Source organism: Megalopta genalis, chromosome 13 (assembly GCF_051020955.1).
Source record: "Megalopta genalis isolate 19385.01 chromosome 13, iyMegGena1_principal, whole genome shotgun sequence".
Classification (NCBI taxonomy): domain Eukaryota; kingdom Metazoa; phylum Arthropoda; class Insecta; order Hymenoptera; family Halictidae; genus Megalopta; species Megalopta genalis.
Window position 1 is genome coordinate 4,578,103 of NC_135025.1, and position 15,365 is coordinate 4,593,467.

At 41.8% G+C, this 15,365-nt stretch overlaps 1 protein-coding gene across 11 annotated transcripts in view; it reads left to right on the forward strand.

Moving 5' to 3' along the window:
* Positions 1–15,160, forward strand: part of LOC117224422 (peroxidase) — a 36,715-nt gene extending 21,555 nt beyond the window's left edge. For 5 of the 11 annotated variants that reach the window (XM_033477349.2, XM_033477352.2, XM_033477351.2 and 2 more), the window contains 11 exons: positions 546–861; positions 3,405–3,622; positions 8,342–8,518; positions 9,217–9,413; positions 9,951–10,134; positions 11,180–11,522; positions 11,748–11,904; positions 12,329–12,502; positions 13,185–13,383; positions 13,530–13,635; positions 14,341–15,160. In XM_033477349.2, the coding sequence (XP_033333240.2) occupies positions 546–861; positions 3,405–3,622; positions 8,342–8,518; positions 9,217–9,413; positions 9,951–10,134; positions 11,180–11,522; positions 11,748–11,904; positions 12,329–12,502; positions 13,185–13,383; positions 13,530–13,635; positions 14,341–14,428 (2,159 nt within the window). In that variant the 3' untranslated portion in view covers positions 14,429–15,160. The remainder of the gene's footprint in view (positions 1–545; positions 862–3,404; positions 3,623–8,341; positions 8,519–9,216; positions 9,414–9,950; positions 10,135–11,179; positions 11,523–11,747; positions 11,905–12,328; positions 12,503–13,184; positions 13,384–13,529; positions 13,636–14,340) is intronic. The other 6 variants (XM_033477355.2, XM_033477357.2, XM_033477356.2 and 3 more) reach the window with 2 other exon arrangements.
* Positions 15,161–15,365: the final 205 nt, after the last annotated feature.

A 15,365-nucleotide genomic window follows, 5' to 3' on the forward strand; every position in this document is an offset into this window, starting at 1 on the left:
AGTTACCGATCGTCAACAGCTAGAAAAACGAGTCGCCAGGGCTCGAATAATCGTGTCTCCTCTCGCCAAATTGTCCATTTTGGTCCAGATTGTTCACAATCTGAGCGTCAATTGTGGAGAATTTACCGCAAATGTTATTTAAAACAGCGGACAGATTAAAAGCGTTTGCTTTTAATAAAAAATCAAGCCAATATATTACTTTGCAGAGAATTTACTGTACAATCCAAGCGTCAATTGGAGCTGGAACGAAAGACTTTGCACACCGCGTCACACCGGTCCCGGCTCGCTTCGGTCAAATATGTTTTCGGTTTGCTCGAAGCTGGACCGCGACTGTCGCGGAACGCGGAACAACGCGCACTGAAACGCCGATATACACGAAACACCAATTATTTCTCGAAACGCTAACGAACGAACGCGCGCGCGCGAAAGAATGTTTCCTCGGGCCGAGACCGTACCGGGAACGGCACGGCGCCGCGTGTTCCGACCGCGGAAACCCCCCCCCCCCCGTCGTTATTACCGAAAGCATTTCACCGAAGTTTTTAAAGGTATCCTTTCAGGTTTGCCGATGTCGAACTACCCTTACGAGGTCGTCGTCGACACCGGTCATTTCCAAAAACGACGTTTCCCTCACATTGACGATGCGGTCTTGAACAACTCAATCAGTTTCGCGCAAAGCTTGGTCGATCGTATGAGCACCCTCGAAAGGAATATCGTGAACGCTGGCGTCGAGTTGCAGGCACACACGCCGGCGGAAAAGCAATTCCTTGATTCTTATCCTTCCGAGGATGCTTTCGAGAGAGGCCTCGATGCCATTGTGGCCATGAAAGCTTCGTCCTATCTCCTTCACCAGAGCTGTCGCAGGTAATAACGCCTCCCAGGGCCGAAGGTACCAGTCACAATTCTCTCTCATAGTCCTCCTTAATCGCCTGCGTCTAGGATGATGTCTACGGTAATGTCTCCCTTACTGACGCACGGATTGTCCACGAAAATGGACAATTTAGGGAAGAGCAGACGCGATTGTCCGAGCCTCGCGGCTCGTTTTTATAATCGTTGGCAATTCATAACTATAAAAACGAACCGAAAGGCTCGAATAAATTCTCTGCAGTTGTCCATTTCTGTGGACAGTCTGAGCGTCAGTAAGGGAGACATTACCGTACTCCTGTCGTCGGACGCGCCCGGGGCATGTTTCACCTAACCGAAATAGCGCTTCTCTTTGCCGCTTTTCAACGTGGAAGATGGCGCGCCTCGTTCTTTGCACCCTGGCCGAGGAGATCGGCCATTTTGAGTCGCTTCGAAGTTTCGAGTATCGACTCCGGGACCCTTTCGTGGGCACTGGGAACCTTGGGACCCAATTTTAACGCGCACAGGGACACCGGGCCCAAATATTTGTTATCGTTGAAGTGTGCCGCCATCTTGAAAATTCGTACGGTGCCTGTGAAAGGGTTAATTAACCCTCCTACGGTGTTTGACTCGGAACGTTAGGCTTCTGTAAATTTCTCAGTCACCGGTTTATCTCGAAGTCGAAGCGGATTTTGTAAACAATTTTTAGCGTGTTCTGTTTTCTTCTCTTCATTAGCTGTTGTATAATAAAATAAATTAATATAATAATATAATAATAATATAATAATAAATCGCAGCTGCCGTAAATATCCGCGCAGTTTTTTAGTCGAATCTGTGCGAGCCGAACACCATTTTAATATTAGTTTTCGAGAACACCGTAGGTGGGCCAATGGGAAGCCTGGTTTCCACATACTGGACACAAGAACGATGCATGCTGGCTATTATATTCGTTATTAATATTTGGTACTGCAGTGTTCTTATGCGAAAGCTGGCCTTTCTACTCGCAACTGTCGTCCCATTCTCGAAATTTCGAAGCGCGCTTAACCCTTGACTGGTACGCTGGGGTCACGAGTGACCCGAATGTCGTATCTATCTCCGTTCGATCCCTTTGTCGGCTAGCTTTGACCAGTTCTCGAATCAATTACGATTCGACGTTCGCTTAGAATTGTATTTTAATTTTGTGGCCGATACCGATGCGTCGATCGTTTACACGCGAGAATCGTCGTACCAGTCAAGGATTCGAATGAACTCGTTGCATATCACGACTCGTGACAAAGATCTGGTATCCGTGATATGCAAATGAAGGATACCATCGACGGAGACAGTGACGAACGTGTACTAGAAAGATAAGGGACGATGATAAGGAATTGCAGGAACGATGATAATAAATTACGGACCGGGTGACACGTGACCCCTACGCGGCCACCGCAGGGTTAACAATGGGGTTTTTAGTCGGTCTTCCTATTTTAGACAGTTGGGAAGATTTGGGAAATTTTTTCCCAAAAATTGCAGCAGAAATTGCAACTATTACTGTGCTCGTTCGTTTAATTTTCTTTATAGTGAGTATTATATATCATATTTTTTTTATGTACTAGTGTTATATATTATATATATTATATATTATATTCTAGTATTATATATTATATATTATATATTATATATTATATATTATATATTATATATTATATATAGCTTATCGTGGGTATCGACCTGTAATTGTTTTTTCATTAATTATACTCACAATCATTAACGTGTTCCTCTCTTCACATCAAGCTCTGTCTATATTTTAATCGTTCGCGTTGGGAAACAACGAACAATAAACTAAGGGGTGTTTATATATAAATATAAGTTGCTTATATATAAATTGTTCTCTAATACCTGCATATACATTCGTAAAACGGAACCTCGTCCAAAAATTATTGTACATGAATGAGGAATTCCTGAGGTGATTTGAAGCAACTTTTTCCTTTGCAAAAATGTTCTACGAGGTTTCGTTTACGAGTTATTAACGAAAAACAGTGACTAACGAGAGATCGCGTACGGCCGACGCCCCGCCCACGCGACCACTTCCGCTGCGTCAGACGACCAATACGCCGGGGCGTTGACCGCAAGGGCGGAGCGCCGACCGCGCTCGCTCTCCAATTGACCACTGTTTTTCCTTAATAACTCGCGAACGAAGCCGCGTAGAAAATTGTTGCAAAGGAAAAAGTTGCTCCAAATCACCTCGGGAACCCATTTCCGGATTGCGAGACATTTAAAAACCACTCGGTTCCCGTGCCTCGCCCCGTATTTGCATCCACACACAATCAAAGCTTGAACCTAGCATCGTAACAAAATAAGCGTTCTATTATCCGAACGCCGAGGCGTCGAAACGTAGCGAAAAAGAATGCGGTTCATTCCCCGGCACGAAACGCTCGAAGTCTTCTAACCAATCCTCCGATAGGTTTTAACAATCCTCGCAAACTCCAGCAACAATCCAGCAAATCCAGCTCATACCCGACTCCGAACGGTGGACAACTGTTCATCGATCGAACGAAATACAAATGCTGGCGTGTCTCTTGCAGGTTCGGTTTGGAGAAGAACGATTGCGCCAGGTTCATATCCACGCTGCCTCTGCACGGCACTCAGCTGAGCTCCGCCTGTTCGACCACGCGGGTGATGGACTGCGACTCCGAGGACAAGTATCGAAGCATCGACGGCAGTTGCAACAATATCGAGAACCCGAGCTGGGGTAGCGCGATGACCGCGTACAACAGAATCCTCTTCCCCCAGTACTTCGACGGTAAGAAACTCGACTTACCGTGGATTCAGCTCGATCTATAGTCCTCCCGTGTTCGTCCCGTGTTCGCGCGATCGTCCATTGATCTATTCGTCGATCGTTCGACGCTCGATGGATCGTCTCGGATCCCCAGGCACGCTGCGATCGCATCCGAGTCACCCGCGATCGGTGTCGTCGACGAAGTTATCCGGGTCCCGCGGTCGCCTAACCTTCCGTCCAGAAGTCACAGACAGTTTCGAGATTCATCAACCTAACCGCGCGCACTGTGCATCCTTATTTGTGTGGAATAATAATCGATACAATTATATTTGCAGCCCACGAAACGCTTGGCGCTTCCCTCTCCCGATTTCCTGTTCGTCCGTCCGGATCATTCGTTTCTCTCTGTTCTCTCTCTCTTTTTCTTGTTTCGTCAAGGTCGACGACCTGGCTCGATCTTCGGCCGATGCACTGTGAATCGAAGGATTCTGGACAGAAGTCGGAATACGCTTGCGTTGCGAGCCCTTGAAGCAAGCGATTCCTGAGGCGATTCGAAGCAACTTTTTCCTCAGCGAAAATTTCGTAAGTGGCGCCGTTAACGAGTTATCGATGAAAAACACTGGCCAATCGGAGAGCGAGTGCCGGCGCGCCCCGCCTACGCGGTCAATGCGCGTCGCACGATCTGTAGCGCCAGAATGCACCGACTTGCGCTCCGATTGGCCCGCGTTTTTCGTCGATAACTCGTCAACGAAGCCACGGAGAACATTTTCGCTGAGGAGAAAGTTACTTCGAATCATCTCAGGAATCGATCTTTTAAAGAACTTTTTCAATATTATTGCTGCATATTTTCCGGCTGTAAAATTAGTTATTAAATTTTATAAATTCTTTTTCGATTCTTTTATCGAACAAATGAGCCGATTCTCTGGTAACTCAATGTTCAACTAACTATTGAACAATGTTCAATGTTCAAACTATCTGTATATAGTTTACTTGTTTGATGATATCGCGAAGAGATCGGCCCAAAATTGTGCAACGATTTTTCGATTTCTGTCTGAAACAGGTCGCGCTGCTTGAAGGATATTTTTGCACTTGTTCAAAAATTGTTTGATTCTGTGGTGGTATATACATTTATTTATGTGGTGGTATATATATTTTTGAGGTTTTTTTCGAGGTTTCAACGGTCGATAAAGGACCATTGTTGTACTTTGCTGCGTGTGCAAGGTGTCCCGATTTCTTGCAATTAGAGAGCTGGATTAGCGCTCGGTCTGCGGACACTGAAGACCTATAACCGAGGTCTGTTTGATATCCTAATCGAACCCTTCTGCTCGAAGCATTGCAATCATAGTTTCGTAGTATCTTATCCTTAACGACGAACAGATGGCACAGAGATCATAATGAATCGTTGGAGCAACTGTTAAAGCGCAACTGAAATTATAATAAATTGTTGGAGCAACTATTAAAGCACAACTAAAAGAACTATTAACTATTAAAAGTAAAACTGTTAACTATTACAAGGAAAACTATTCACTATTAAAAGTAAAACTATCAACTATTAAAAGTAGAACTATTAGCTATTAAAAGTAAAACTATCAACTATTAAAAGTAGAACTATTAACTATTAGAAATAAAACTATTCACTATTAAAATTAAAAACAACTCAAAGTAAAACTATCAACTATTAAAGCTAAACTAATTCATTTGTCCTACTCAGAATTGTACGTTGCTCCGCGGGACACCTTGCACATTGCATCGAAACGACAATTGCACAATTCTCTCGCCACGTTCGTAACGAAGGGACAAGTGCCCTGAATCGCAGGATTTACTGGTCTCGATGATTTGCTAGTCAGTTCAGGAATCGTTCCCTTCGCCGAACTTACACACATCTTCGTAAGACACGGCGACAGCCTAACGTCGCCTTCGTCGACGAATGCTTAAAGATTTAATTGCCTCGCTCGTGAAAACTCGCGTCTGCGTGCGCTTGCACACCGGCGACAAACCTCGACCCACTGACCCACCTAATCCGCTCACATCTCGACACCTTTGGAATCATTTGAATTACTCACAAATACACACACACACACACACACACATGTGTACACACATGCGCATACAAACGTCACACATACACAGGAAATCAACGCGAAACAGAGGAAAAGCAAAACGCGAAAGAACAAAGCAAATTTGCGAACGAACATACACACACATACAAACATACAAAAGCACACACACGCACACTGATCCCTGGGCGCTAACGGATTAAACGAAAGTCTCGTTTCGTCGATTGGCTTAACAAAATGTATTCTGTGATTTGCATTACAGTTGTTGTGCGATAAGGCACGTAGAGCATAAAATGCCTGAGTATAGCAGTGAATAATACTGCCTACAATAGGGTGCCCCGGTCGGGAGATTCTATCCAGCAGTAGAATGTGTATGTAAACTAATTCGGATATACCTAATAATGTATCATATTTATTATTGTAACACTAGTTGAGATATTTTCTGTTGATATTGCGGTATACGGGTCTCGTTAAAGGTGTCCGAGCCGGATGAATCGAGGAACCGGGGGAGCCACCTTGCTTCCTTCGAGCCGCGAAACAAGGAGAAAATCATTCTGTTTTCGGGCGATTGCTATGAAACCTTGCTGTCTTCGTTTTCGTATGATTTTTCACAGAAGATCCTTCGTAATAATTAACGAGAATGAAGGCTCTTCAGAATCATTTCAAGAGCCGCGATCAATTGTACAGGTTTTCCACTGAAAATTAATCCTTTTGTAGATCGCGTTCACATCTCTGCACTTCAAATCAATCCATTTATAAGTCATATAATTATTATTACTCATTACTTCACGGTAAGAAAACGATGCCCCGAAGACAAAAAGATGCTCCGACTATGTCCTCCCGGTTCGATTCTCCGGCTCGGCCGCCTTCATCAGCCACCTAGATAAGTCACTTGATCCTTCTGCGAGCGTTCTCGACGCGAACCGTATTTCAAACCATCATGAAATAAGTTGCCGAATGTTTATCTCGCGAGAACCGCCGTTCTCGCGACGGCGTTCTCGGCGCGTTCGCTCGTCGACAACGCATCAGAACAAACCATCTCGAACTCTATTTATTATAGAACAGAGTATATATATGTGTATATATAGTTTTCTGCGGTGCAGCGCGAGGGCCACCGTTCGCCGTTCGATCCTGGGCCCGGGAAGGACACACCGTTAGCTCCGCGATTAGTATTCGACTCCGTTGACTTCGTTGTCGGTTCGCGAGATCGGTCTCCGATGCGCCGATTGCTTTTTAGGCGGAGCTAGGATTGATCGTCGCTCGCCGTAGGTCCCCGACAAGGGGGCCCGATTACGCCAACGTCCCCGAGATTCGCGATCAGAGTCGGCGCGAATCGACGCTCGCTCTCGCGCTGCACGGAAACTAAGCGGTGGTCCTTGTTACTCGATTTTTTCTAATCTTACACCGTGAAATCATGCCACTCGGCGAGAATACGATGCACACGGCGGTAGTTGAAAGTGATCGGGAAAAGGAAAAATGTGCAAAAAGTCTCCCTTAACACGTTCCGTGCCGAGCTTTTTTTACTCGAATCTTCACACTTTGATATTTGACTAAAACTTGATGTATTACGTGCAATTATTAATTCTCGTACACATAACAACGTAACAAAAACTTATCAACGCCCATTCTTGCGGTGGAAATTGATTCTTCGGTTCTAAATTTCTTGTAAACAATTTGTTCAGTTCACTAAGTAAACATGCAAGCGTGTACCATCGATGGTACACGTGGCACGGAACGTGTTAAAGTCTCCGTTAAAAGTTTCTCTAATTGATGCTCAGTTTGGAGACGAAAGTGGACAATCTGGGGAGGCGAGATACGATTATTCGAGCCTCGTGGCTCGTTTTTATAATCGTTAACTATATTGTTGACTTTATATTGCGTATACTTTGTATTGTTGACAATTGTTGACTATATTGTTGACTTTATAATCGTTGACGACTATAAAACGAGCCGCGAGGCTCTAATAATCGTATCCGCTCTTCCCAAATTGTCCAATTTGTATAAAATCTGAGCGTCAATTAGGAAGAATGAACTGTAATTATTTCGCGTAGTTTTCAAACGCAGCTGTTTTTCGTTGCTTTCGAAATATCCAACTTAAAGACAATGCCTCGAAGGAATAATAATTCATACATTACTTCTAGAAGTGTATACAAAATCTTTACTCCATTATTATTTTGCCATACTGTCGATATAATATAACAGACAGAGAACTTTATATTTTCAAACGTTAAAATGAAAGATTTCTTAACTTTAACGGAAACGCGGCACAAACTTCCGTTCTCCAATTGCTTTCGATGTTCGCATAAATCGCATTTCCGTCGATCATGCGTAAAATTAGGGTGTGCAAGATCAAAAAGATCTCGAAACATAAAATTCTTCACGCCTGTATAAGTAAGGACCACCCTAATAGACACGTTTACACGCTCACACACACATATACACAGATGAATTCGTCGTAATCGGAGCAATCGGAACGAAGAATATCGCGATTCAAAATTTCTCCGACTCGTGTTCGTTCCCGAATTTCTATTCGGAATCGAATTTTGTTCGATTCGCTTTCGCAAACGGGTCCGAACGATGGCTCGCGGATGATCGCATCCTCGTTCTCGAATATAGTAGAGATTTACTCCGATTCGACGATGTAGAATCGTTCGGTGCAACAGTTTCTAATGCTTCGTTCGCCGACCAGGAATTCAAGAGCCGAGGCACATGGGACAAGCGAGAAAACCGCTGCCAGGAGCCAGGAGCGTGACCGTGGCTCTATCGGGTACCGACGATCGTTCGGATGTCAGTAGAACGTTGATGGCCATGCAATGGGGCCAGTTCGTTGCGAATGACATTTCCTACACGCCGGTGCGCAAGATGGGTAAGTGTACTCGGCTTTGATTCTGGAAAAAAAACTGCGATAAAAATCTCTTCGTTTGAATTATTTTGGAACGTCTTGTTAACGTCTTGTTAACCCTTTGCACTCGAGTGGTGACCCTGAGACACCGCTAAAATTGTTACATCGCGTTCCAAGATAATTTTTACATCGTCAAAGTTTAGATTTAAAACATTGTTAAAAGTCTAAGAGAATTTACTGTATACAGGGTGTCCCAGGTTTTAATGTTGAAACTTTGTTACTGTATTCTATGGCACAAAGTAAGAAAAGAATGTTATGTAAGCATAGGCCATACGGAGCTTTATTAAGAAGTTATAACAAAAATTCAGAATAGGAATAGTAATTGTTCATAGGAATAGTAATTAATATTACATTTCGTAATGTATTAATAACCGTTGTTGACAATACATGATTGACATCGACCGAAGATTTCTTTTTATTTTTAATTTTTTTTTTTAGTTGATTACTATTCCTATTTTGAATTTTTGTTATAACTTCTTAATAAAGCTCTGTATGACCGATGTTTACATAACATTTTTTTCTTACTTCGTGCCATAGAATATACTGACAAAGTTTGAACATTAAAACCTGGGACACCCTGTATAAAAACCACAGTCTACTAATGATTAATGTTTCCATCGTACTGACGGATATTAATTAGTTCGTTTCGCCGTGATTTTCAGTGTCATCGGGAAAACCAATTTCTTGCTGCCGATCGGACGGGAACACCTTGTCTCCAAGACACGTTCACCCGGATTGTGCTGCGATCACCGTACCTGATCAGGATCCCGTTTACGGGCAACATTACATTCGGTGTATAAACTACGTGCGATCGTTGCCCGTGCTCCGATCAGAGTGCACGTTCGGACCCGTGGAACAGGTAACTTTCGTAACGTTCGTTTACAGAATTCAATTATGTAATTAGATCTCCCACAATTATACATATTAACACGTTCGCTACAAGCGTCACACACGCGCGACGATCGCTACTTTTGTCGCGACTTTTTATCGCGAAATATATAATTATCTCCAATTATATAATTAGAGATATCTAGAGAATTTATACATCCCCTCTGACGAGTACGATAAATATAACTGCGCAATACGTAGCATCGACGTGGCAATATATTACACAGGCGTAGGACTAGCTCGGGGAAATTAACAGCAACCCGAAATTTGGCATTTTCGGGAGAAATTATTGTACGTAGAAAGGTTGAAGGACTCGTAAAAGTGAAATATCAAAGTTTAAAATAAATATCAATGTTATATGGTAAAGTAAATATCAATTTTAATAAATATCAAAGTATAAAATGTCGATGAAACATGGTAGATCTTATGGGCACTATTTTTATGTCAATAAAATGTACTTCACTTTAGAAGCAGATAATTAAGGAGATGTTCTATGTTCAATTTACAGATGAACCAGGCCAGTCACTTCTTGGACGGCTCGATGATCTACGGTTCGACGGTGAGCAAGTCACGCGAACTCCGTGCCTTCGAAGGCGGTCGCTTGCGCGTTCACAGTAACAACAATCGCGAATTTTTACCTGTCGGCGGCTCGGAAATCGGATCCGTTTGCAGAGGAGGCTGTTATGATTCTGGTAATAATACAACTTTCTCTCCCTCCCCCCCCTCTCTAATACTTTGCTACAATGGTTTTTAATAATTTCGTAAATTCACCTTTATCCTTATTCCATCTGTTATTGTTAGACTGCGGATCTTGATAATGCGATGACCCATTTTTACAGCTCACTTTCCAAACAGAAATTCCTCCCCCAGAAATTTCAAACAGAAACTCCTGCTCCAGAAATTCCAAACAGAAATTCCTCCCCCAGAAATTCCAAGCAGAAATTCCTCTCCCAGAAATTCCAAACAGAAATTCCTCCCCCAGAAATTCCAAACAGAAATTCCTCCCCCAGAAATTCCAAGCAGAAATTCCTCTCCCAGAAATTCCAAACAGAAATTCCTCCCCCAGAAATTCCAAGCAGAAATTCCTCTCCCAGAAATTCCAAACAGAAATTCCTTCCCCAGAAATTCCAAGCAGAAATTCCTCTCCCAGAAATTCCAAACAGAAATTCCTCCCCCAGAAATTCCAAGCAGAAATTCCTCTCCCAGAAATTCCTCTCCCAGAAATTCCAAACAGAAATTCCTCCCCCAGAAATTCCAAGCAGAAATTCCTCTCCCAGAAATTCCTCTTCCAGAAATTCCTCGCCCAGAAATTCCTCTCCCAGAAATTCCAAACCGAAATTCCTCCCCCAGAAATTCCTCTCCCAGAAATTCCTCTCCCAGAAATTCCTCGCCCAGAAATTCCTCTCCCAGAAATTCCAAACCGAAATTCCTCCTCCAGAAATTCCTCCCCCAGAAATTTCTCCTCAAACGAAAATTCTGCTCTCGCTGATTAGAAAGTATTTCACTTTGCACATGGCATAAATATCAACAAATGTCAACGATTGTGAACAACAATAAAAACAAGCCGCGAAGTTATAATAATAATAATCTCCAAATTGTCCATTTTCGTGTGCACAATGTGAGCACACATCAATTAGCGAAAATTTTCTGTGCCTCCACTTGGTACCATTGACAAGGACGACACTGGTAGAATGACACAGTCCTATCGTTAATTAATTAGACGTTTCGCTTTCGCAGGTGACAATCGTGTAAACGCGTATCCACAACTGGCCGTGATGCATACCGTCTGGCACCGGGAGCACAACAGGATCGCTGGTAAACTTGCGGCATTGAACCCGAACTGGTCGGACGAGACGCTGTTCCAGGAGGCCAGGCGAATAGTGATTGCCGAGATGCAGCATATCACTTACAAAGAGTGGCTGCCTATATTACTTGGCAAGAAGTACGCGCAAACAGTTGGCCTCGCCATTGGAAACAATTATGATCGTAACTACAACTCCGTGGACGATCCAGCAGTCAGCAACGAGGTCGCCACCGCGGCCCTGCGGTCTCTGACCTCCTTGATGCAAGAGAAATTAAGGTAGGCTTTGATGACACCTCGATTCGCTGTGTAGCGGCACCTCGATTGTCGTCGAAACCTCGATTATGCCAACCACGTTCATTCGAATCTACGAATTCTCTCTTCTCCGAATTCTTTACTGTATGAACTTGTTTCTCGCGTAAACGCCTCCGGCATTTATTATCGCACGTATCGATTAATCAGACTAAAATCCAACATAACTAACATAATTAAACAACTTTCCAGCTTGACGGACAACGCGCGTCGAACTAACAGGACTCTCTCGTTGGCGGAGTATTTCTATAAACCGAATGTAATCGAGTCGGACGAGGTGTTCGACGGATTTCTTCGTGGCATGGTCACTCAGAGCAGCCAGAAAATGGACATGAACATCATACCGGACGTAAGTGTACATTAATATCTTCAAAACTATCTCTGGGAGAACGTTCGAGCTTCTTTCCAACTGGAAAATACGAATAGAATTTATTATATTCGATTTTTAATATTAGATTTAATATTATATAATTTAATATAATATTTCAATATTAGATTTTAATATTATATAATTTAATATAATATTTTAATATTAGATTAGATATTTTAATATAATATTTTAATATTAGATTTTAATATTACCTAGACTAAAATATTAGCTAGTATCGAACCGGTTAAGAGATGTCTCATTTCTGATCTTTTGTTATATTACTTATATTATCATTTGTTCTTTTTTAATTATAGAGCAATGTCTAGAAATTGTCAATATCCGACAACAAAATATACCAATTATTATCAACAATGACAATTAAACGTTTCCATGTATTTTACAGGTCACAAGCAAATTGTATGCCGGGGACCAAGATAGCTTAGGCTTGGACGCCGTTAGCTTGGACATTCAACGCGGTCGCGATCATGCTTTACCCGGCTACAATCATTATCGTAAATACTGTGGACTACCAGCTGCGAAGACCTTCGACGATTTCTTAGATCACATTCCATTGGAGGTAAGATTCTTTTTTTTTAAATAGAATCGTATATTTTTGCACGCGTTTGTTCATGCAGCTCTAAATTTTCTATTTAAGACTGTTGACCTGAGTGAGTTAAGAATTATTCAACTGGACTCGAATTTAGACCATTTGTTGGACAATTTATAGTCCTTGTGCTTTCTTGTTATAAGTACAGGTCTTGCAACAAGTTTACTGTTTAACATTAGAACAACCGAGCCTTAGAGGCGACTGATGTATATTATTATATTGCATTTATAACAATTGGTAGTTCTAGTGTTAAAAAGCGAGCCATATTGTAGACTTCTCTACACACACTGAAACTACTAATGCTAATAAATATTATATAATAATAATAATAATATATAATATATTAATATTATATAATAATATTATATTATTGTGTTATTATTATATATTATTATTATTATTATATAATATTTATTAGCATTAGTAGTTTCAGTGTGTGTAGAAAAGTCTACAATAATAATAATAATAATTATTATATTATTGTTATTATTATATAATATTTATTAGCATTATTAGTTAGTATTATTGCATAATAATAATAATATTATATAATAATAATGCTAATAAACTTTATAAATAATAACACAGTTATTCGAGTGCTGTCTCTTTGAATGAACCACGCGTTAACACCACAAATTTCTTTTATAAACAGATGTTGAAGAAATTGCGTAAAATTTACGCAAGTCCCAACGACGTTGATCTTATCATTGGCGGGATGCTCGAAAGGCCCGTAGAGGACGGCTTGTTGGGCCCTACGTTCAGCTGCCTGATCTTCGAACAGTTCGCGAGAACTCGCCGCACTGACAGATACTTCTACGTTTCTGCATTTCAACCCCAACCTTTCACTCCTGGTAAGAAACGCACGCTTTTCGAAAGTCTGCTCTGAATGTTTGCATTGGAGCAAACATTTTTGGGTTCTCGCGCGTGGCATTCTTATAACTGAAATTCAAATGAGAGAGTAATACGAGTAAATCGACATATCATCGTCTCTTTGCAGAACAATTGGCAGAAATACGTAATGCAACGTTGGCGAGAATATTCTGCGACAATGGGAACAACGTTACACTGATGCAACAGAATGTTTTCCTGAAACCACAGGCAGGGTAAGTTATTAGTGTGAAACATTGATTTTATATTCCTCGCAGTTGCTCGATATTAACGGTGTAAATTATTCGTGGTTCTCCAGTTTTATATAGTTCAATAACGTTAGCAATAGAGATAAATAGCAATAACGATAGCAATAAAGATAGATAGCAATAACGATAGCAATATAGATAGATAAAAATAACACACACGATACCAATAGAGATAGATTGCAATAGAGATAGCAATAGAGATAGATAGCAATAGAGATAGCAATAGAGATAGCAATAGAGAGAGATAGCAATAGAGATAGATAGCAATAGAGATAGATAGCAATAGAGATAGATAGCAATAGAGATATATAGCAATAGAGATAGCAATAGAGATAAATAGCAATAACGATAGCAATAAAGATAGATAGCAATAACGATAGCAATATAGATAGATAACAATAACACACGATACCAATAGAGATAGATTGCAATAGAGATAGCAATAGAGATAGATAGCAATAGAGATAGCAATAGAGATAGATAGCAATAGAGATAGATAGCAATAGAGATAGATAGCAATACAGATAGATAGCAATAGAGATAGATAACAATAGAGATGGATAGCAATAACGATAGCAATAACGATGGCAATAGAGATAGATAGCAATAACGATAGCAATAACGAAAGCAATATTCGAAAGATCCTACTAAACAAATGCATTTGTTTAACAGGAACGAGCTAAGGTCCTGCACGGACTTCGAAGCGATCCCGAGCGTGGACCTTTTCGCCTGGGCAGAAAGGGCGAAGGCGTATCGTTGAACATCCCCCTTAATTGGCTGGTCACATTGCCACATCGGTTTGCCCGTGTTGCACGACGGGCGTGATGGAGGCTGCGGTTTGACGATCGGATACCGATAGTTGAAGAACGTCGACAATTGGGATGCCGGCTTCGTCGCGCAAATCAGAGACAAAAGAGGGAGGAAGGGGGGAGGTATTCGCTGAAGCCGCGTGTGTGCCAGCGTGGACGTCGAACGGAAACGAGGACGGGGGAATTTTCCAATGGAAAAACAAAATCGAACGATACAAAACGTGGGGGAAGGGGAAGGAGTATGCACCGAGATGCAGTCGAGAAAGCAAACGATAGGGTGCATCCACAAAGTGACTAGTCGATTAAACGAACGCGCGCGCGCGCGCGCGATGGGGCTGCGAATTGTCGCGCGGAGAAATAATATGTTTGCGGGAATGACGAACAAGTGTGCAGGGGAATACCATACACGGAGTTCGGGGGGAAAACAGACTATTTGTATTAAGTGGGCTTTTTATTTTAGAGTAGTTTAGAAAAACACAGCGAGAGGAGGAAACCGAAATCTGAAGATATCGTAGATGTTGTTGCTGTCCTCCGATTTTCATACGCTTTAAAAATCACGTACACGTACATGTAGACGCGTCGCGGATCGCGTCGCTCGATGATGGACCTCTCTGTTTGTCGGTCCACTCGAACCCTTCATTCTTCGTCGAGAATCAAATAAAAACGAGTCTTTGGTTTTTGTATCTTTTCTGTGGTATCTTTTCTGTCCATCTTGTACGGCGAGAACAGGCGCGGCGATCCGAGGTAAGTGAGAAATCATTTGATAATTTATCCGATAACAGATTGATATTCATCTGTTAATATAATAATTGATATTTGATAAATATTTGATAAATATTGTCGCGAAAGATACAAGGAGAGTGCAGTGCTTTAGAAAAATGTCCCTTA